Source organism: Sturnira hondurensis, unplaced genomic scaffold (genome assembly GCF_014824575.4).
Source record: "Sturnira hondurensis isolate 20B ecotype Veracruz unplaced genomic scaffold, ASM1482457v3 Scaffold0023817, whole genome shotgun sequence".
In the NCBI taxonomy this organism is placed as follows: domain Eukaryota; kingdom Metazoa; phylum Chordata; class Mammalia; order Chiroptera; family Phyllostomidae; genus Sturnira; species Sturnira hondurensis.
In genome coordinates this window covers 115772-137180 of record NW_028096448.1, presented here as the reverse complement: position 1 = coordinate 137180, position 21409 = coordinate 115772, and the positions used below count along the sequence as shown (strand labels likewise).

The 21409-nt window shown below is 44.2% G+C and overlaps 1 protein-coding gene across 1 annotated transcript in view; it reads left to right on the top strand.

The window, feature by feature from the left end:
* Positions 1-21409, top strand: part of ELOVL2 (ELOVL fatty acid elongase 2) — an 87465-nt gene that overhangs the window by 49027 nt on the left and 17029 nt on the right. Inside the window, exons 2-3 of the mRNA XM_037037873.1 lie at positions 2679-2742; positions 16057-16244. Of these exons, the coding sequence (XP_036893768.1) occupies positions 2679-2742; positions 16057-16244 (252 nt within the window). The remainder of the gene's footprint in view (positions 1-2678; positions 2743-16056; positions 16245-21409) is intronic.

The following is a 21409-nucleotide window of genomic DNA, read 5'->3' as shown; positions in this document are numbered from 1 at the left end:
TTTTACTAATCCAGGATAAATTTTGATCTTCTGATCTCATCTCATCATTGTCTTTTTAACTTATATCATTACTAACTGTATTAACCCAGAAAAAAAAGTAATTTTTCCAGGTTTCTGGTTTTCTTAGCATTGGCTTTATTTCTGTCATATAGGTCACTAGAGACCCCGTCCATGAACATTTCCCAAGTCATGTCTCAGTGTATTTGTATATATTGATCTTCTTCCTCAAATGTTCTTTCTTTTCTTCTCTGTCTGCCCTAGAATCTTTCCAAACTCAACGACAGCAGCAGTTCTTCCTGGGAAGCTTCTCTTTTTAAGAGATCTAAATTAAATTTCCTACTTCTAAATTTTTTTATTTATTTCATGTGTACCACATAATGATTTAATATCTTTACACATTGCAAAATGATTACTACGATAAATCTAGGTATATACACAGCTATAATTTTGTGTGTGTGATGAGAACTTTTAAGATCTACTCTTAGCAATTTTCAAATATACCGGGCATTATTATCTATTGTCACCCTACGTGTGTCTTCATGACTTATTTATTTTGTAACTGGAAGTTTGTACTTTTAGGCCACCTTCACCCATTATGCCCACCCCCACCCTCCACCTCTGGTAACCACCAGCCTGTTCTGTGCAGCTGAGTTAGTTTGCTCTTTTTTGATTTCATATATAAATAAGATCACATGGAATTTGTTTCTCTCTGATTTATTTATTCACTTAGCATAATGCCCTAAAGGTTTTTTCATGGTGTAGAAAATGGCAAGATTTTCTCTTTTTTTAATGGCTGAATGATAGTTCCTTCCTCTGTGTTCTTATAGCACATCCCTGTAAACCTCTCGCTCATCGTATTTAAGATACTACGTAATTATTTATTTACTTCTCTATATCCTAGGTAAAGATAAGGACATGTTACATTTGACTTAGTATTTCATAATGTAACTTGGTGCTGACACACAGGAATACTTAGATAATTGGTCAATGAATCAGTACTTAATGACTGAAATAATGGAACATCCCTTCTCATACATTTCTTTCATTCTCTGCTTTCTCTTCATGTCTTCCCCTTACTTTGCTTTTCCACTGTGACTACATTTTTGCAAGATTATAGAAATAATACAATGTCTGTGACCTTTAACTAGTGTTCTTAAATCTACAAATGCTGGAAAATGGATTTTGAACCTTAGCAAATGAACTGGAAAAGTTTAAACATTTACAAGGGGATGTGGCAATGAAAAAGAGATTTCATTGGTATTTGTTTTGAGGTTAGGTACATCAGTGATGTTAACATGCTTTGTTCAAAAATGAGAGATCTAGACAGACCTGCCCTATCCTAATGGCAACAAAAACCAGTCTGTCATACTCAGATGTTACGTAACTGACCTTTCTCAAGTCTGGAGGTCTCCTGAGATGCACTTCACAGAAACCAAAGATTAAAACACTGTTTCAAAACTTCCAAGCTTTGTTTATTCTGGATACCTTTTATGGCAGTATTGTGGAATAATAAAGTTCCTAATACACTGGACAGCAGTGGTAGGTACTGATAAATGTTAGTCTCTAATCTTCTTCCTCCTTCTAAAGTTCCCAGAGATCTAAGTTTCCTTGAAATTTATCTCAGGATCAAAGTCACCAATAAGTAATAGGTCTACATGGTGTGTGCCAGTCACCAAAGATATATACCTTCTCTTCCAATGCCAGTCAGTTAATTTTCCGCTTTGGTACTTAACCTTTTCTTTGAGAATAAGATGCTTTTGACTGTACTCCAGCTATTGACTGTAGAGAAGGTTCTATATGAATTTCTGAGGGTCGTCATACTCAACTCACACCTCGGCAGGGACCAGTCCATGAGCCCAAATCCTTATCAAAGATCCCTTTCCTAGGAACATTGGGGAGTGCCATGTCTCTCCTTTGCTTTGCTTGAGGAGGTATTCTAGACCTTTTTAGAGGGGTGGGGATACCTTAGCAGATATTTTGAGAAGTATAATGGCTGACCAGCATGAATAGGAGCTAAATCAAGAGTCAGAAGCCAGATTATGAACCTTAAGATTCTTCATTACCAATCTGAAATTCAATTAAAGTGGCAATAATTAATCTGATGATGTACCCTAGTGATGCTATTTGATGTACTATTAAATAGATGTTAGTGTATAAAAAGGTTTTGAAAGAAACAATATAAATGTAGTGGAAAATAACTGTAATGCTTAATTTTCTTCATTGAAAACCAAGTCCCCTTTAAAGCTTTAGATTTAGTTAAGTGAAATACAGTTCAGCTGTATTTTCATTTAATAATTACATCACATCTTGTAGCTATAGACTTCCCTGTTGCTTGCACACTTCTGTTAACTGCCACAATAGAAGTTACTTATGGAAATGCTTATACTTCTAAGCATTTTAAAAGGAAATGGAAATGAGGTCAATAACCCTTTGATGTTTAAATGTACCAACCCTGTTTTTCTGAACTATTCTTGCCTAAGGAAATGAAAAAGGAATGTTTGCTTCCAAATCTTTAGAAACTTGTGAGAAAGAGGCTACATTTACTAGTTCTCTTTGCAGTCAAAACTCCTTGAACCTAGGGCCCCTAGAGATTTTATCAACTACGTATTGTAGACAGTGGTTTGTTTTGAGAATTTCCCCCCAGAACCCCTTTAATCATTTTTCCTTTATCTTTTCAGGAGCATCTAAAGGCTTTTGACAATGAAATCAATGTTTTTTTGGACAATATGTTTGGACCTCGAGGTAAGTGAACTACTTGAGGACTTAATGTGGAAGGAACAGTATTTTTTTTCCTATAGAAGAGAATTATGTCACTTCTGGTATCCTGACAATAGTGTGGTACTTAACATTTAGAGTCTTAACTTTCCTCACCCTTTTTATCCTTCTCCCAGAGCATCTAGAAGGCCTCCTTTCTCCTGCTCAGCCTCTCCCAGAATTAAAAGTTCTGGGAGCAGAAAGCAGGAATAGAATGCAGTGCAATAGTTTCCTTTGGTGTCTTTCTAGCTACCAAAGTTGCCAAAAACTGGCTATCAAAATAGGCTGTAGCTTTCCTTCTAAACTTATGCTACTTCTCTTATCTCTCCATTGACCATTCACTTTCTACCTTCCTCACATGCACAGTCATATATAGTCTTTCTGCCCCGACAGGATCTTGATAAATTCTCTTTGAAGATGTGTGATCTTTCTCTGCCCAGGTCTGTTAGATGGAATTTCTGAACCCTCAGTCGTTCTGAGTCTCTCAATCATTCCTCCATCACCAATCACTTAAGACTACGGCAATGTGCCAATCTACTCAATGTGCCAGTTGATATATATTTAATAACTCAACTCAGCACTAAGTGGTTGTAAGTTATCCTAACTAGTCTCCCTTCTTCCAACCTTTTATTATCAGTTGGAATAATACTTTGAAAGTCTAAGTCATAATATGTGATACTCTAGCTTAATACTCAGTGTCCTTTAGATAAAAACCAAATTTCTTAGTGTGGACTACATACCCATGTATTATCTAGCCCCCGCTGCCTCTCCAACAGGCAGTACCACTCTTTTCCACTCACTTTGACATCTGACTTCTTTTATCTCCTCAAATATATAAAATTCTTCCATATGCTATCCCTTGAGCCTAGAATTCCTGCCTGCTGTCGCCTACTCCATGCCCCAGTGTAACAAGCCCCTTCTCACACTTCAGGTATCAACTTAAATTCTGCCTTTTCCCTGACAAAGCTTTCAGGGAATTTGCCCCACCTCCTCCTGCGAGAACAGGAGTTGACTGTTGTTCTCGCAGTCAACCATGACTGCGAGAACAACAGTTATGGTTGACTGTTCTCTCCAGGGCTTAGTACAGTTTCAGGAACATGTTAGGCACTATGTATTTTGCAAATCAATGAATAAATTCTAAACAGCATGTTTTTGTTTATTGGGGGTGGGGTGGAGTATGAGGAAGTTTTGTTTGTTTGTTTCTCAAAATCTTTAAACAGAATTACTTAGAGATTATTTAGACCACTCTCCAGTTTCTATTCTAGGTGAATGACTATATATAATTTTAATAAAATGATACCCTGTGATTATATAGAACTTCTTAAAAATACTTTCACATAGTCTTTGGTTTTGTTTGGTTTTGTTTTCCATTTTATCCTTATGGTGATTGGTGGGATAGGCAGGTGGGATACCTGCGACCTACTTTCCTTAATATGTCCTCTGCCTCACAGCTTTAGTGGGTAGGGTAGAGGGCATGACATTCTAATTTAAGCATGTGGGGTTTCTTGGTAACTGTGGCTTTCTGACACTCCCACTAGAGAGTTAAATAATAGTCTCTCTGAGCCAACTTCACATTGAACTTTGCCATCAATAAGATCATCATTACCTGGGATTACATGAATATGGAATCAATTCAGGATAGGATTATTGTTGTTTACTTAGCTTTGGTCATTTGAATGGAAGTTTTTTTGTGGCAAAGATATAACTGAGCAAACTGGGGCCCGTCCACATGTTGCCCTGATACATGGCCCAACAATTAGTGTTGAAAGAAACAGGTTTTATTTACAGGATTCCAACCTCAGGGGGGTGGGGGCTGGAAGCACTCCTGCTCAGAACCCTGTTCTCCCAGAAGACCCAGCACTTCCCTTGTTCCCCAGCAGGCTACAAGCCAGAACCATGCCCAGAAATTCCCCATATCCTTATCAGTTTGTAACCCAGCTACGCAAACAGTTTTCCATCCCCTCTGCAAAGTACACTCATGGGTTTCAGAATCACCATCCTGTCATTGCAGCTCTTCCCTTCAGGATCTAGGGTACACTGTCCTCAGTTTTTGTGTAGTAGTTCGGGAAAACTTGTGCTGAGTTACACTGGATCGTGGTGGAGTCCAGGGAGGCACAGGTCCCAGGGGAGTGGCTTCCCTGTACGTCCTTAAGAGAAGTCCACATTCCTGGTCACAGTTCAGTTCCAAAGCATTTCCCACAAATCCATGCTTGGTTTGGCAAGTTCCCACACAGCTCCATCAGCTCTCTTCTTGCATCCTCTCCTCAGCCTGCATAGCTGCCTTCCTCACTACCCCAGGCCACATGGCGGAATCCTGGCTTCCAGCCAGCATGGCTTGTACCCATACACCAGCCCTCATAGACTGCTTCACTACAAACTGCATGGCTGCTTGCTGCTTCCTCTTTCAGACCTCCTCACTGAATCTACCTACAGCCCACATGGCTGCTTCCCTACTCCTTTGGCCTTCATGGCAGAATTCCCTTCTCTTTCAGCCCACCCTTATTTTAAATGCTTGGCCTGGAGCTTCCTACATGACCTTATCTGGCCCTTCCTATGATGTGCTACATTTGTCCGTTTTCCTGTATCTTTTACCCTCTTTCAGCTGTCATCTTTAGTTAGGGCGAGAGTTCACTGTGGCATGCAGACATCAGGGTGGGCATTCACATCCCTCAGCTATGTTTCAAGCCACTGTGTACTTTCGGAGTCACAACTCCTTTTGCCCTAGGCAGCAGTCTGCTTCTCTTTGGGAAGGACAGGGCTGTCAACTTGCCATTGTAATGTAAAATATCCTAAATGTCTTATTGTCCCGTTCCCCTTCCCCCAGTTAAGGTTCATGGGGATTTTTAGGGGGCCCTCACTCTGCACCCCATTACAAAGAGACTATAAGATTGGCATTTGGAAACTGGATCAGTTGACCTCCACAGTGACATATAGGTAATCACGAATCCTTGTCACCTTCTAAAAGTGGCACAAGCTTAAGCTGACTGGCAGCCACCTGGTAAGCTTCTAGGTGTCCCCAGATCTCTGATTTTACCTACATCATGTTAGTACCATCAAAGGATGTTGTTGTGGGCAAATACTTGACACAGATTCAGAGGTAACACTTCTCAAGTCCCAAAGATAATAATGTTCTTACAAGTATTTGTTCTCATTTTTTGGTTGGATCAGTTATGGTGCTCTATAACAACTGAAGCAAGTATTCATAGGACCATGATGTAAGAAGACAAAACTCCAAGTGCTATATTAGTTTTGTAATATGTGATTGACTCAATGTGCCAATTAATATATATTTAATAACTTTCTTTTCAACTCAGCACTAGGTGGATATAAGTTATGAGTGAGACAGAGTAGAAATATAAGACCTAGTGTCTGTCTCATAGAGCATATAGTGTTGTTGAGAAGGTAAAACTGGCACATCAGAACAATTGGAAAGCTATCACGTGAACCACGTGTGTGAGTTTCCTGGGGCTGCAGTAACAAAGCATCACAAACTCATGGCTTAAAACAGCTGCAATTTACTCTCTGATGGTTCTGAAGACTTCAAGTTTGAAATCAAGGTGTTGGCAAGACCATGTTCCCTCTGAAGTTCTAGGAAAGAACCTGTTGCGTGTCTCTCTCCTAACTTCTGGTGGTTGCCAGCAATCTTTGGCGTCCCTTGGCTTACGGATATATCATTCCAAACTCTGCCTCCATCTCCCCATAGTGTTCTCTTTGTGTCCCTGAATCCAAATCTCCTTTTCTTACAAGGACACCAGTCACTGGTCAGCACCCACCCTAATCTAGTATGACCTCATCTTAACTTGGTTACCTCTGCAAAAACCCTAATTTCCAAATAAGTTCACAATCTCAGGGAATAGGAGTTAGGACTTGAACATATCTTTTTAGGGTTTCAACCCATAATATCATAACAAGAGGTAGGGTAGCACTTTAGTGAAAGTTATTTAACTTTTTACCCCCAGGGCTCAGTTTTTCTCAAATGTAAACTGGGGACAACAGTATCACCTACATGTCTATTACTGTGACTGTGGTGATGGCACATGTGTTTGCATACATGCCCAGACTCATCACACTGTGTGTTAGATCCACCAACCACGAGAACAAATATCGGAGACTTTCAGGGATTCAAAGATGTTAATTTATTGGCCAAGTTTAACCTGCGCAGGGGCGATCCCTCCAGAGACACTGTGCCCACTGGGGGCTCGTCAGGGATTCGCGCCTAGCGCTTACAGCTAAGTCCTTATATACAGGTCATAAAGCAGGCGTGTTTTTTTTTTTTTTTGGCACAGAGGCAGATTATTGGCTTACAGGGTGTCTTCTAGGGTTTCAGGCTCCTTGGTGCTGAGGCCATTGTTCTTGTTCCCAACATTCCCCCGTTTTCTTTTGGGGGGTATGTCAAACCTTTGATTCTTCATCACTTGGGAGGATGGTGTATGGTTGGGAGAGTACCATTAGCTTAACTATTTCTATTCTCTCCTTGATGAAAGCAAATACTTTATTTAAGATAATAGGTCCTATTGTGACCACTAATAAGAGTACTAGGAGTGGTCCAGCAATGGCCGATATAAGGGTGGTTAGCCAAGGGGACGTTTTGAACATAGATTCATACCAATTAGAACTTTCTTCTTCTCTATTTCTATCTTTTAACCTTTTGGTGAGTGTTTTGACATTTTCTTTAATTATTCCAGAGTGGTTAGCATAAAAACAACATTCTTCTCCTAATGCAGCACATAACCCACCTTGCTGGAGGAGGAGGAGGTCTAGTCCTCTCCTATTCTGTAAGGCTACTTCAGCAAGGGAGTCTACTTGGTGCTCTAGATATATTATTTGATCTTGTAGGAGGGATATGTCCTTTGAGAAAGTTTGGGATAATTGCCTGAGGTTGAGCTCCCCTTGTATGAAAGCCCCCGCCCCTACAGCAGCGGAACCTACAATCCCTATAGTGGCTACAATTGGGATAAGCAATGGGGCTCGTTTGGTGCGCTTAGGGGAGGCAACTAGAAACTCAGGATTTCCTCCATACAAATATACTTGAGGAATAATATAAGCACTAACACAGAGCTCAGGGTGAGTGGGGACAATGCATTTAAAAATGCCTTGGGTACAGACAAACCATAACCCCTCAGAAGCTTTGGTTATGAAGGGGTTCCCTGAGGTTATTTGCAGGGCCTCTTGATTAAGACAGTAGTCACTATAGTTTGGATTTTTGTCTAGAGTGGAATTTGCTTGGAGGTAACAGGTTCCCCTCCCATGGAACTCCGCAAGGGTGAGGGACCCTTCAGTAACACAGTCCTTCATCTGGTCTTGATCTCGGTCTATGTCATTTGTAAGAGTGACTGTCTTAGGGGCTAATTCTCCTCCTCTGGAGGTGTTGGCTCCTAATCCTATATAAAAAGGCGGCCGGGGACTTAAACATAGCCAGCAGGACTCTGTAATTTCTGGCTGAGTGTTGTTGAAGAATGGGAAAACTTTATCCAATAAATCTAAGGCATAGATTTCTTGGTGATGCGGTCTTTCTAACGGTGGATTAGGAGTGTAGAATGGTGGCTTAGGGCTCTGGTCTTCTAATTCTTCTGACTTTTCAACGGGGGTTACAGGCAACCTGCTCTGACTGGGAGAACTTGTGGTGGATCGTGGTGGCCCCCTTGTAGTGGGCTGTGGTGGCTTTGGTGGGAGACCACCTCCTGCCCCCTTTAGGAGTGACTCAGTTTTCGTAGGGAGCTTCTTTATAGTAAACAGGGTTCCTGGATCCTGTCCAGTAACATATAATCTTAAACCCCAAGTTCTCCCTTTAATCCATTCAGGGTCTTTTGGGTTCTTAATAGTAATGACTGTTGGGTTACACTTATTTTTTCCACAGTCTTGAGGTTTCCCCCATTTACTTTCCCTATCTAAGTTAATATGGGGATCTTTTCCTCCTCCTGGGACCCATCCTCCCTTGCTGACTAAAGTCTCACAACCCCAACTTTTGCAGTAAAAATCTCCTTCCCATCCACAGCCACGGGCTCTTTTCCTCTCCGGTTGTGGACACCCGTAGGCTCCCGTTCTACTTAATTGTTTATTTAAAAATTCTTCTTCATCCACTGGTATGGGTTTGGGGGGAGCCCCTCCTCCAACTATCCCAGTGGATACATAAAGGTTTGAAGTCCCTAACCTATCTGACACTGAGGAATCTTTAAGAGTGTCTCCAAAAAATTTAGAAAAATCAGCTTGTAGGGTTATTGGGCCCACATCCCAAGTAAAATTTTTAGCAATAGCACTTCCATCGGCTGTTCGAATTAGTACCCATTCTCCTCCTTTTAACCCCATATTTTGACCAAACAGGGAACAAAGAATCAGTAGTCTTAGTTGGCAGAAAAAGTCAACTTCAAGGGTTCCCCTGGTTTTCTTTTGACTTGCCATCTCCGGGGATCCTCGTCAGGGGGGTTGGCTGGTTTCACATGGGAGAGATGGATCCAGTAGGGTTTCTCTGCCACTTTAATAGCCGTTGGCGTGCTTAAGAGTACCTGGAATGGTCCATTCCATCTCGGTTCCAGGTTACCCCGCCTGTGATTGAGGATCCACACCCACTGTCCAGGTTCTGGTGGTTCAGGTATTCGGGTGCCACGATCAGCGTCTGATAGAGCTGTCTTCTGAAGGGCTCGCACCTCGCTCCGGATGTGCTGTAGTGCCTGTAAGGACTTGAGGAAGTTGTGGTTAGAAACTTCTATCTCTTCTCTAGTTAACCGAGGCACAAGAGGTATTGGTTGTCCAAATAAAATTTCGTAAGGGGCCCATTTCTTAAGGTAAGGAGTACACCTTGTTCTAAAAAGGGCGAAAGGGAGTAGCTCAACCCAGTTTTCGCCGGTCTCTTCCCTTAATTTCATTATGGTTTCTTTCAAAGTCCTGTTCATCCTTTCTACTTGTCCTGAACTCTGGGGCCTATAGATGCAATGCAATTTCCAACTGATATTTAACTTTGTAGCTAATTCTTGAGATATCTTTGAGACAAATGCAGGTCCATTGTCTGATCCTAGGGCTATGGGAATGCCATATCTGGGTATGATTTCCCTCAATAAAACTTTGCAAACGGTGGAGGCAGTCTCTCCTCGTGTGGGGAATGCTTCTACCCATCCCGAGAAGGTGTCTACTAATACTAATAGATACTTATAACCTGATTTCCCAGGAGTCATCTCTGTGAAATCTATTTCCCATAACTCTCCAGGAGCTTTTCCCCGATACCTTACAAGGGGAGGCAATTTCTTATTCTGCGCATTTACCCTAGCACAAATGCTACATCTAGAGACAATGGAGTGAATAATGTCCCTAATGTTGGGCCCTAAATAGTATTTCTTGACAAGCTGTTCCAACTTATTTTGCCCTAGGTGGGTACTGGTATGAATATCCTTTACTATCTCTCTTATTACTCCTTGTGGCAGGTAGAGTCTGGAGTCGGGAAGTTCTATCCACCCCTGCTGATTTTTCTGCCCCTTTAGTTGTATCCCTTCCTGCTCTTCCTCGGGGGAATACTTAGGATCCGGAGGTAGCGTTGGCTGAGGCAGTAGGGGGAGGAGGTTTTCTTGTTGTCCCGTAGCTGCTTCTTTCGCAGCCGAGTCCGCCAGGCAATTACCTTTTATAACAGGGGAATTCCCCTTTTGATGTCCTTTGCAATGAATGATGGCAACTTTGGTGGGTAACCAAATGGCGTCTAGGAGGGCAAGAATTTCACTGCGGTTCTTAATGTCCTTTCCCCCTGCTGTTAGGAGGCCTCTCTCCTTATATATGGCCCCATGAATGTGGGCTGTGGCAAATGCATAACGGCTGTCAGTGTAGATGTTGGCCACTTTTCCTTCAGCTATCCGTAAGGCCTCGGTCAGCCCTATCAGCTCTGCCCTCTGTGCAGAGGTCCCTGCAGGCAATGCCCTTCGCCACAGGACCTTATCTCCTGTGGTCACTGCTGCCCCCGCGTACCGCTGTCCATCCTTGATAAAACTGCTCCCATCAGTAAAGAGGGTCAGGTCTGCCTTTTTATATGCCTGATCTCTTAAGTCCGGGCGGGAGCCAGTCACTGTGTCAAGGATTTGCTTGCAATCGTGGACTAAAGTGGAATCCGGTACTGGCAGCAGGGTCGCCGGGTTCAGGGCAGCTGTTTTAAGGAACTGAACAGACGGAGGGTTTAATAGTTGGGCCTGATACTGCGTTAGCCGTGCGTTAGTTAGCCACCTATCTGGGGGCGCTCGTAGCACTTGCTCTATGTAATGTTCCCCAATCACCTGTATGTCCTGTCCCAGGGTCAACTTACTGGCCTCCTTGACCAGGGTTGAGGTGGCAGCAAGTGCCCTCAGACATGTTGGCCATCCTGAGGCCACGGGGTCAAGCTTTTTAGACAAATAGGCGACGGGCCTCTTCCATGGCCCAAGCTCCTGGCTCAGCACCCCTAGGGCTACCCCTCCCTTTTCTGCTACAAACAGCTGAAAGGGCTTAGCCAGGTCCGGCAGGGCTAAGGCTGGGGCAGTCACTAGGGCCTCCTTAAGTGCTTGGAATGCTTGCCTCTCCTTATCTGTCCATGTGAACTGCTCTTCTTTTCCTCTGGTTAGTTCATGCAGGGGTCTAGCTAGTTCTGCAAAGCCTAGTATCCACAACCGGCAGTATCCTACTGCGCCCAAGAATTCTCGTACTTGCCTTTTGGTGGAGGGCTCAGGAATCTGCAGAACTGCCTGGATCCGCTGGCTGGACAGAGTTCTTTGTCCCCCCTGCAAGTTATACCCCAAATAACTTACAGTCTGAGTCACAATCTGGGCCTTCTTAGCTGAGACTCGATACCCCATCCGCTCGAGATCCTGTAACAGATCTATGGTGGCCTCTTCACATTCTCTTTTATCCTTGGCTGCTATGAGAATATCATCTACATACTGGAGCAGTACGATCGACGGGTGGGAGGAGCGAAAACCCTGCAGATCCTTGCCGAGGGCCTCATTGAAAATGGTGGGGGAGTTCTTAAACCCTTGTGGTAGCCTAGTCCAAGTGAACTGCCCCACCAGTCCATTTTCTGGGTCGTTCCATTCAAAGGCAAAGATCTCTTGGCTCTGGGGCGCCAGGGGAATACAAAAGAAGGCATCCTTCAAGTCTAGGACTGAATAATAGGTATGGGTCGGGGGCAATGAGCTCAGCAGGGTGTACGGGTTGGGCACCGTGGGATGAATAGTCTCTACCCGCGCATTCACCTCCCGCAAGTCCTGCACCGGGCGGTAGTCCTGAGTCCCTGGTTTCTGGACAGGGAGTAGTGGGGTATTCCATGCGGATTGACACTCTCGGAGTATGCCTGCCTCCAGCAGGCGTTGCAAGTGTCGTGCAATGCCCTGTTTGGCTCGGGCTGGGACTGGGTATTGCCTAATTCTAACTGGGCTGGCGGTGCTCAGCAGCTGCACCAGGGCAGGTGGCTGGTGGATGGCCAACCCTGGTGGATTGGTCTCTGCCCATACTCCAGGTATCTTGGTGAGTAGGGCATCAGGGACCCCTGCTCCTTCCTCCTTACCTCCTTGTACAACGGCAAGTAGGTATTCTTCAGACAGTGGGACAGTTATCTCCAAGCTGACCTCTGCCTCCTTGCCCTTGTTCCTCGAAGGGCTCTCCTCACGTCTGAAGGTAATGGTGGCCTGAAGCTTCTGCAACAAATCTCTCCCAAGCAGTGGGTAAGGGCAGTCTGGGATAACTAGGAAGGAGTGGGTGATGGTGCCTCGGCCCAAATTAGTAATTCTAGCGGTAGTCCATGGATAGGCTTCTGCTTTGCCAGTCGCCCCAACTATTTTGGTGGTTGCCTTCTGAATTTGCCCCTGAGGTTGTTTCAGGACTGAAAAAGTGGCTCCCGTGTCGACCAGGAAGTCTATTGGCTTACCTTCGACTGTTAAGGTGACCATGGGCTCCTGGGAGCCAACGGGAATGGAGCCCTGGCCCCGTCAGTCTAAGGTTTGGAGCAAGACTTCAGGGCCTTGTTTTTGTCCCTGATTGTCTGCCTTCACAGCCTTCAGCTTTGGGCAGTCTCGCTTCCAGTGTCCCTTCTCCTTGCAAAAGGCACATTGGTCCTTGTCTATGTCTGTTCGCCGTCCCTGGCCTTTTCGTTGTCCCCCTTTTCCTTTAGGAGGAGGCTTCTGAGCGGCAATCAAAATCTTGGCAACTTCCTTTGCTCTGCCAACCTCCGGATCATCCCTATTAACATACACTTTCTGTGCTATTTCCAATAACTTGCTCCTATTCTCTCCCTCAAACCCTTCTATCTTCTGAAGCTTTTTTCTGATATCTGATGCTGCCTGAGTCACAAAAGTTATATTCACTAGCCTTCTGTTCTCCTCTGCCTCCGGATCTAGAGGGGTATATATCCTGTAGGCCTCCATGAGTCTTTCTAGGAAGGCTGCTGGGGACTCCTCCCGCCCCTGGATGACCTCACCGACTTTACTAAAATTGGTCGGCTTTCTAGCTGCTGCCTTCAGCCCCCTGATTAGAGCCCGGCGATACTGAATGAGCGAATCTCTCCCCCCTGTGGTGTTGGGGTCCCAATTAGGAGGCTGGGAAGGGAGGATGCCCTCAATTTCCCTCCTTCCCGCCACGGTGTCCCTCTCCTCACCCAGGACTGCCTTTGCAGCCTCCCTAATAATCCTGTCTCTCTCCTCCGAAGTGAAAAGGGTCTGCAGAATCTGCTGGCAATCATCCCAGGTGGGTTGATGAGTTCTAAATATAGTTTCGAGGAGGGAGATTAGCCCTTGGGGTTTCTCAGAGAACGGGGGATTCTGATGTTTCCAATTATATAAATCACTGGTGGAAAAAGGGACATAGACAAATCGAGGAGGAGCTCGCGGTGGGGCGTCTGGTAGGGGCGGGGCCTCTCGGAGGGGTAAGATGGTAGGAGTCCCCGCCACAGGCAGAGGGGTGTATCCCTCTGACGAGGAGAAAGCAGCAGGGTTGGGCCCTACAGGCAGAGGGGCAGGTCCCTCTGAGGAGGACAAAGCCCCAGGGTTTCGCGCCACAGGCAGAGGGGCGTGTCCCTCTGAGGAGGACAAAGCCCCAGGGTTTCGCGCCACAGGCAGAGGGGCGTGTCCCTCTGAGGAGGACAAAGCCCCAGGGCTTCGCGCCACAGGCAGAGGGGCGTGTCCCTCTGAGGAGGACAAAGCCCCAGGGTTTCGCGCCACAGGCAGAGGGGCGTGTCCCTCTGAGGAGGACAAAGCCCCAGGGTTTCGCGCCACAGGCAGAGGGGCGTGTCCCTCTAATGAGGAGAAAACGGCAGGGTTTCGCCCCACAGGCAATATCCCCTCCCCGTAGAGTGCCCCTCCCCGGGTGTGTGACGGGCTTATGGAGTCGCCAAGGTCCCAATGCAAGGAATCAGGTTCCTGTTTGCGTGCGTAAGGTGGAGGAGCATTCACTGGATCTGGATCGAGATTGTCCTCCTGCGGTTCTTGCAAAACAGGATAAAGCCTACGCTGACTCCGGGGCTGTCTCCGGGCGGCACCAGCAGCTCCGCCCCTCCCCTCCTCCCCCTTTTCTTTGTTCCCTCCGGCCAGGAGACAAACGGCTCGTCTGCCCCGCTGATTTCCTTTTAAAAATTTCCTAATATATCCAGGCCGCTCAGTAGCGATATCCACCCAGATATCTATGTACAGGTATTGGTCGGGGTGGGGGACTCTATAAACAGTAGCCCGGACGGCAAACAAGGTTGGAAGCTCAAAAGTTCCCTCCGTAGGCCATCCTACATTAAAGGAGGGCCATTCTAGTTGACTCAGGGTTCGGAGGAATTCAGAGTCCGGTGGCGAGCCACCATATCCTTGGGCTCGCCTCTGAAAATCAGAAAAATTTTTCAACAGACAATCAAGCGGAGAATCGGGCACAGATTCTCGCTGACCCATCTGAGAGACCTTAGAGACCTCAGAGGCCAAACCAATACACAAAACAAGACAGACAAAGACCCGACAGGCACAGGACGGTACGAACACACAGATTATCCGAGTCCCTAAACATACACACTTGCAGGCACACCAAGCACACTCGCAGCGCGGCGCAGAGCAAGGAAATAGAAACCTAACGGGACCGGTCCCAATCCAAGTCGTCAATACCAAATTTCAGAGAGCAGCGTCCTGCCTCTGACAATCCCTGGGTGGTCTTGACAGCGTCCTGTCTCACACCACAGGGTCTTTTCACTCCGGAGGACAAACACTAAGAGGATCCCAACCAATTACTTACTCAGCTGAAGTCACCCATCCGGTCTCCGAGGAGGGACATCTCGGTGGGACCTCCAAATGTTAGATCCACCAACCACGAGAACAAATATCGGAGACTTTCAGGGATTCAAAGGTGTTAATTTATTGGCCAAGTTTAACCTGCGCAGGGGCGATCCCTCCAGAGACACTGTGCCCACTGGGGGCTCCTCTAAGTTTAACCTGCGCAGGGGCGATCCCTCCAGAGACACTGTGCCCACTGGGGGCTCCTCTGGGATTCGCGCCTAGCGCTTACAGCTAAGTCCTTATATACAGGTCATAAAGCAGGCGTGTTTTTTTTTTTTTTTTTTTTTGGCACAGAGGCAGATTATTGGCTTACAGAGTCTCTTCTAGGGTTTCAGGCTCCTTGGTGCTGAGGCCATTGTTCTTGTTCCCAACACTGTGCACATTAAATATGTGCAGGATTCTGTGTATCAACTGTATCTCAGTAAAGTTACTAAAAATAATAGCTATATAAGAAGATTGCTTTGAGAGTTAAATAAGTTAGTTCATGTGAAAGGCTTTAAAGCAGTGTGTGACACAGGATTAACACTCAGTAAATGTTAGTCATAGTAACAGTACAGCTATGATAACAAACCACTAAGTGACGGTTGTTTATGCTGATGAGCTGCAGTTGAGAAATGGCTGGGAGTCAGCTGTGCATTCAAATCCTGACTCTGCTGCCAACACCCGGACAGCCATTTGCGAGTTACTAAAGCTTTCTAAGCTCTTTATTAATTCATAAAATGGCACAACCTATTTCATATTTACTGAATTAGAGTAAATAAATGTAGTCATTATTCCCAAGCAGACATTCAGGAACTGTTACTTCCCACCTTCATTAACTTTTCCTGTTATTCGGTGTTCAGCTTAAGCCCTGCTTGCTCCATGAAAGCTTCCCTAGCCATTCCAACCCCCACTGGTTTCGTCTCCTGAATGACAACCCAAAGCCAGCTTCCTTAATGCCGTGCCAGGTTGTTCTCTGTTGTATTTGGTATGTACAACTAAGATATATGTGCCAATATCTTATAATTAAACAGAATCGTCACTCTTCAGAATTCTCACTGTTTGTGTTTCTTTTCAGATCCTCGAGTCAGAGGGTGGTTCATGTTGGATTCTTACCTTCCTACCTTTTCTCTTACGGTCATATATCTGCTTTCAATATGGCTGGGTAACAAGTATATGAAGAACAGACCTGCTCTTTCCCTCAGAGGTATCCTCACCTTGTACAATCTAGCAATCACACTTCTCTCCACGTATATGCTGACAGAGGTAAGTGTTCATTCAGCTAAGTCTGGAGGCCCTAATTAAGAGATTTTTAGAAGCGATTAAATCTAGCATAGCAGAACTACCCAAGGTTGCTATCAAACTGTTCTTTAAGACCTCAAGAACTTGTTCCAGCATTTGATAGTATGACTTCTGAAAGCCCTTAGAAGTCTGTATTTCTAACTTGAATTTTTCTTATCCAAATGTAGGCCTATTTATTTAGTCTTTAGTCTTCTATTATAATTTAAAATCACAATTTAGATCTGAATGGGTGTTTAAAGATCATATGTTATCATTTTCTCCTTTTATAGGTTATGATGCTGAAGCTTAGAAAATCTACATAATTTGTCTGAGAACAGACAGCTATTAACAGATTTTAAAAATAGTTTATTTATTTGTTTCTAGACAGAGGGGAAGGGAGAGAGAAAAAGAGGGGGAGAAACATGAATATGAGAGAGGGGACCTGGCCTGCAACCCAGGTCCTGGGAATTGAACTGCGGATCTTTTGATTAGCGGTTTGGCACTCAATCCACCAGCCAGGGCTGCGTAACAGATTATTTTTAAAACCAAATATCAAGTGCAGTTAGTTTGACTGAAATATGAATATACTGTCCCCTAAAGGGAACTTCCCACATCCTTGGGACACCGACGGTGGGATAGCTGTTTCTCAGGGCTGACTTCTGGAGCCTGAGGCGACACTCCAGCTCAGCTCGAGCTGTCCTTGTTCCACCACGTACTCCCTGTTCCTTTGCAAAGTGCCAAACCCATGGAATTTCACAAGAAAGAAAGAAGTAATTGTCTCTCCTGTACGACCTAAGGCCTGACCTGACAGACGGGGGGAGGGGAAGAGAGGAAAGGAGATAAACATAAAATCTTTTTTAGGGAAAAGTTAGGGTAAAACCACTCATATGAATTATAAATAGCTGTTGATGGCACAAGTATAGCTGCCCTCCTGTATCTTTGAATTAAAAAAATTTTTTCTTGACTAAAAACAGGTCTCACCTGTGGAGGTAATCTGTGCATTAATCCAAAATGCACCATTCAAATAATGGTAAACAACAATGATCTGAAATGACTGTAGTAGAACTCCACAAATGGAATTGGAGACAGCAGCCAGAGTGCAGGAGATGGGCAGGCCATGCTAGCAGCTCTAAAATCCACGTTGGGGCTCACTAAGTTACCTCACTCTGAAAGGAGAAGTTTTTGTTTGTTTGTTTGTTTGTTTTAAATTTAATTATTGTTCAAGTACAGTTTTCTGTCTTTTACTCCCGTCCCAGCCCACCCCCCAGTGCTCCCCACCTCCCTCCTATTTCCATCCCTCCTTAGTTTTTGTCCATGTGTCCTTTATACTTGTTCCTATGAATCCTTCCCCTTTTCCCCTGGGAAGTTTTATCTCAGGTTCTCTACTAGGTGAATTTTAGTTCACTAGATGAGCTTACGAGATAGTGATTTATGCTGTTGGTTTCCCTACATAACAAAGGGAAAAATGCTCTTCATTGCATTATCGTTAAACGTAACAGCTGTATCCAAACATCTAACTGCATTGGAAGCTCCATTACCTGCTGGAAGCTTTGATGTAGTGGAGTCACAAGGTCCAAATTCATGTGTCATCTCTGTCACTATCTCTGTAATTTTAGAGGAGTTAGTGTCGCCTCTTGGGCAATTAATCTTTGAAACGAAGATACGATATTTGTCCAACTCGTGAGTGAGATATGAGGATCAATCGGTTGTGTTCAGTCAACATGCAGAGAGCACTTAGGTGCGTGAAGCATGGGATACAGAGACAGAGTGACAGATTCTGTACTCAGGTGTCCACAGGTGTGTATAAGGAGGAGTAAGTGTGGAAATGTTTTGTGCATTTTAAAGCGAATATTAGTCACCATCAACAGAAACAAGAACAAGTTTAGTTTTTGAACAATCAATTAATAGTTTCTGTTGTTTAGGGAGAACATGAGCACCAAGCTCATTTCCTACTACGAATTTTACCTACTGGTTTTCTTCTCACACTTTTATACCTCTTGGTTCAAAACCATCATCAGTTGCCTCCTAGCCTCCTCTGATTGTAACCTCTTACAGGGAAAGCATAAGGTCTTTTCCTTGATACTCTTGGGGTGCATTTAATAGACATCAGTCGAGTGACAAGTTGAGTTGACCTTGCTGACTTGTTATGCCATGGCCAGATGTTTACTCAGTCCAGGAAATCATTGCTAAAATTCTTCTTTCAACAAATATGTATTGAGTGCCTTTACTATGTCAGATTCTGTTCTAGATTCTGGGACACAGTCTTTGCCCTAGTTCAGAGATTTTCAATCGGTGTGCTGCAAGAATTTTTAAAACATGCAATTCCTGACTATTTAGTCAGGGGTACTGCCCTCATTTCTTTAGACCGTCAAATGAAAAATGACAACAACCAACACAACATTAACTGTCAGGTGTGAATGAATCTAAATTATGCCTATTTTTTGGAGTGCTACAGCATTTTAGTAATTAAGTAGTTCATATGTACCATGAGATGAAAAAGGTTGAAAATCACAGCTCTAGTGCATTGAACAGCGATGGGCTGGTGGTGGGACTGGAATGCCTCATGAAGGAGGTCATATTTGAGCTGAGACTAAATGATGAAAATAACCCAGGTAACTAAAAATCTGGGGAGAGTGTGTTCATGCGTTACGGACAATGAGTGTAAAGTTCTTGAGGCAGGAATAAGCTTGGGGTGTTTGTTCAAGGACTATAAAAAACAATGTAGCAGGGACACAGCAAAGGGAAGAGAAAATGATTCAAGATGAGCTGTGGATGTGGAAGATTATAGAGGGTCTTGTAAAATATTTGGCTTTTATTCTAAGCAGAATGGAAAGCCACTGGAGGATTTTAATGAGGGGAGTGATGTATGATCTCCCTTTTAAAATTGGTTATTCTGGCTACATGGAAAATGGACTATGAGAGTGAGTTGAGGACAAGGATAGAAATAGTGTCCAGTTAGGATATGATTGCAGTACAGCAGGTGACAGATGCTGGCAGCTTGTTGGATTTAGGTGGTAGAAATGAGAAGACAGTAGATTCTACACGTATTACTTTGGCTCACATCTCCTTAAGGCAAAGCATGTTTTTTCATCAACACATGACTTGGATGGCTCCTGTACACCAACCCAGCTAGGGGATTTGGAATGGTCCAGAGTAAGGCAGAAAAAGCCTCCTGTAGTTTGGCTGCTTAATTATGCTGTTTAATTGTTAGATTGCCAGGTAGTTCTACAGAGGTGACACAGGAGTGGGTGGAGCCTAAACAAATCTGATGGAAGCAGGAAATGTCATGGAGTAACAGAATATGGCCCATCCCCTCCCACTACTGTATTGTTAGTGTATAGCAAAAAGACTAGAGCCTCTTACAAAATACTACAGCATGATCATAGAGGTTTTTATTAATCTTTCTGCACAATGTTAAACAGCTTTCCTATTTGAAAAATGTACTGACACACAAAAATTTACTCTTAGGTATCCCTAGGTCCCCTGTAGCCTATCACTGGGTCCCACCGGAGACCCAGACACGTAAAGCCCTGGAAGCTAGGGGGGTGACTTGACTTATAATAAATAGATCCCATCAGGAAAATTCAATCTTTTTAACTTTCACTGGATTCATTTATCCTGATGATATAGAGTTAGATGCGAACTAAAAGGTGCTTTGGTCAGAGGAAAGAGGTAAACTAGGATAGTGGAGTGAAGACAAGGACTCTAAAATATTCTGAGTGTTTTTAGTGGTTCATCTTTTTTTAATGTTCAGTTCATTAACATCACATCCTTCCCTGCTTGTATATTAACAGTTCTATACCTTCACACATTTCTTTTTTTAAAATATATTTTATTGATTATGCTATTACAGGTGTTCCATATTTTTCTCCCCTTTATCCCCCTCTGCCCTGCACCCTCCCTCCCTCCCCCTTAGTTCATGTCCATAGGTCATACATATAAGTTCTTTGGCTTTTCCATTTCCTATACTATTCTTAACTTCCCCCTGTCTATTTTGTACCTACTATTTGTGCTTCTTATTCCCTACTTTTCCCCCCATTCTCCCCTTCCCCACTGATAACCCTCCGTGCGATATTCATTTCTGTCATTCTGTTCCTCTTCTAATCATTTGCTTAGTTTTTGTTTTTGTTTTTTAGGTTCATTTGTTGATAGTTGTGAGTCTGTTATTTTACTGTTCATATTTTGATCTTATTTTTCTTAGATAAGTCCCTATAACATTTCATATAATAAGGGCTTGGTGATGACAAACTCCTTTAACTTGACCTTATCTAGGAAGCACTTTATCTGCCCTTCCATTCTAAATGATAGCTTTGCTGGATAGACCTACATCATCTTGGATGTAGGTCTTTGTCTTTCATGACTTCAAATGCTTCTTTTCAACCCCTTCTTGCCTGTAAGATTTCTTTTGAGAAATCAGCTGACAGTCCCATGGAATCTCCTTTGTAGGTAACTGTCTCCTTTTCTCTTGCTAGTTTTGAGATTCTCTCCTTATCTTTAATCTTGAGTAATGTAATTATGATGTGCCTTGGTGTGTACTTCCTTGGGTCCAACTTTTTGGGGACTCTCTGAGCTTCCTAGAAGTCAGTTTCCTTTGCCTTAGTTGCATTTTTTCTGGAGCTTTGATCTGTTCTTTCATTTGGGACACATTTTTTGGTCTTCATGCACTTGTTGCATAGTAAAGGGTATAGCTTTAAATATTTGCCAGAGCAGAGCAACCCACGTTACTGCCTTCTGGCACTGTATGTCAGGGGGGACGGTCCAGGAGGGAAAAGTGCCACTTACTTCACTCTCTACCGGTTTTCAGTCACTTCCTCTGCTACCCACAAGCAAATTGGGCCCTTCTGGTGCTGATTCCCCTGGTGGATGGGTTTGTGTACATTCTAGGACCCTGTGGCTCTCTCCAATGAACTGTCCTATGAGGCTGGGGGTTTCTCCTGCTACTTCAATCCCCACTAATTGTTTCAGTCAGAGATTTAGAGGCTTTATTTCCCCACGCTAGAACCCTGGGTTGGTTGGTCTGTCTTGCTCCCCAGTTAGTTTTTCCCCCTGGATTATCCGCAGCAAATGTGGGCCGCCCACTTTGCCAGCCACTGCCTCTCCTGCCCCGGTCCTCCAGCCACAGCCTTGCCAAGAGTCCTTTTCACCCAAGC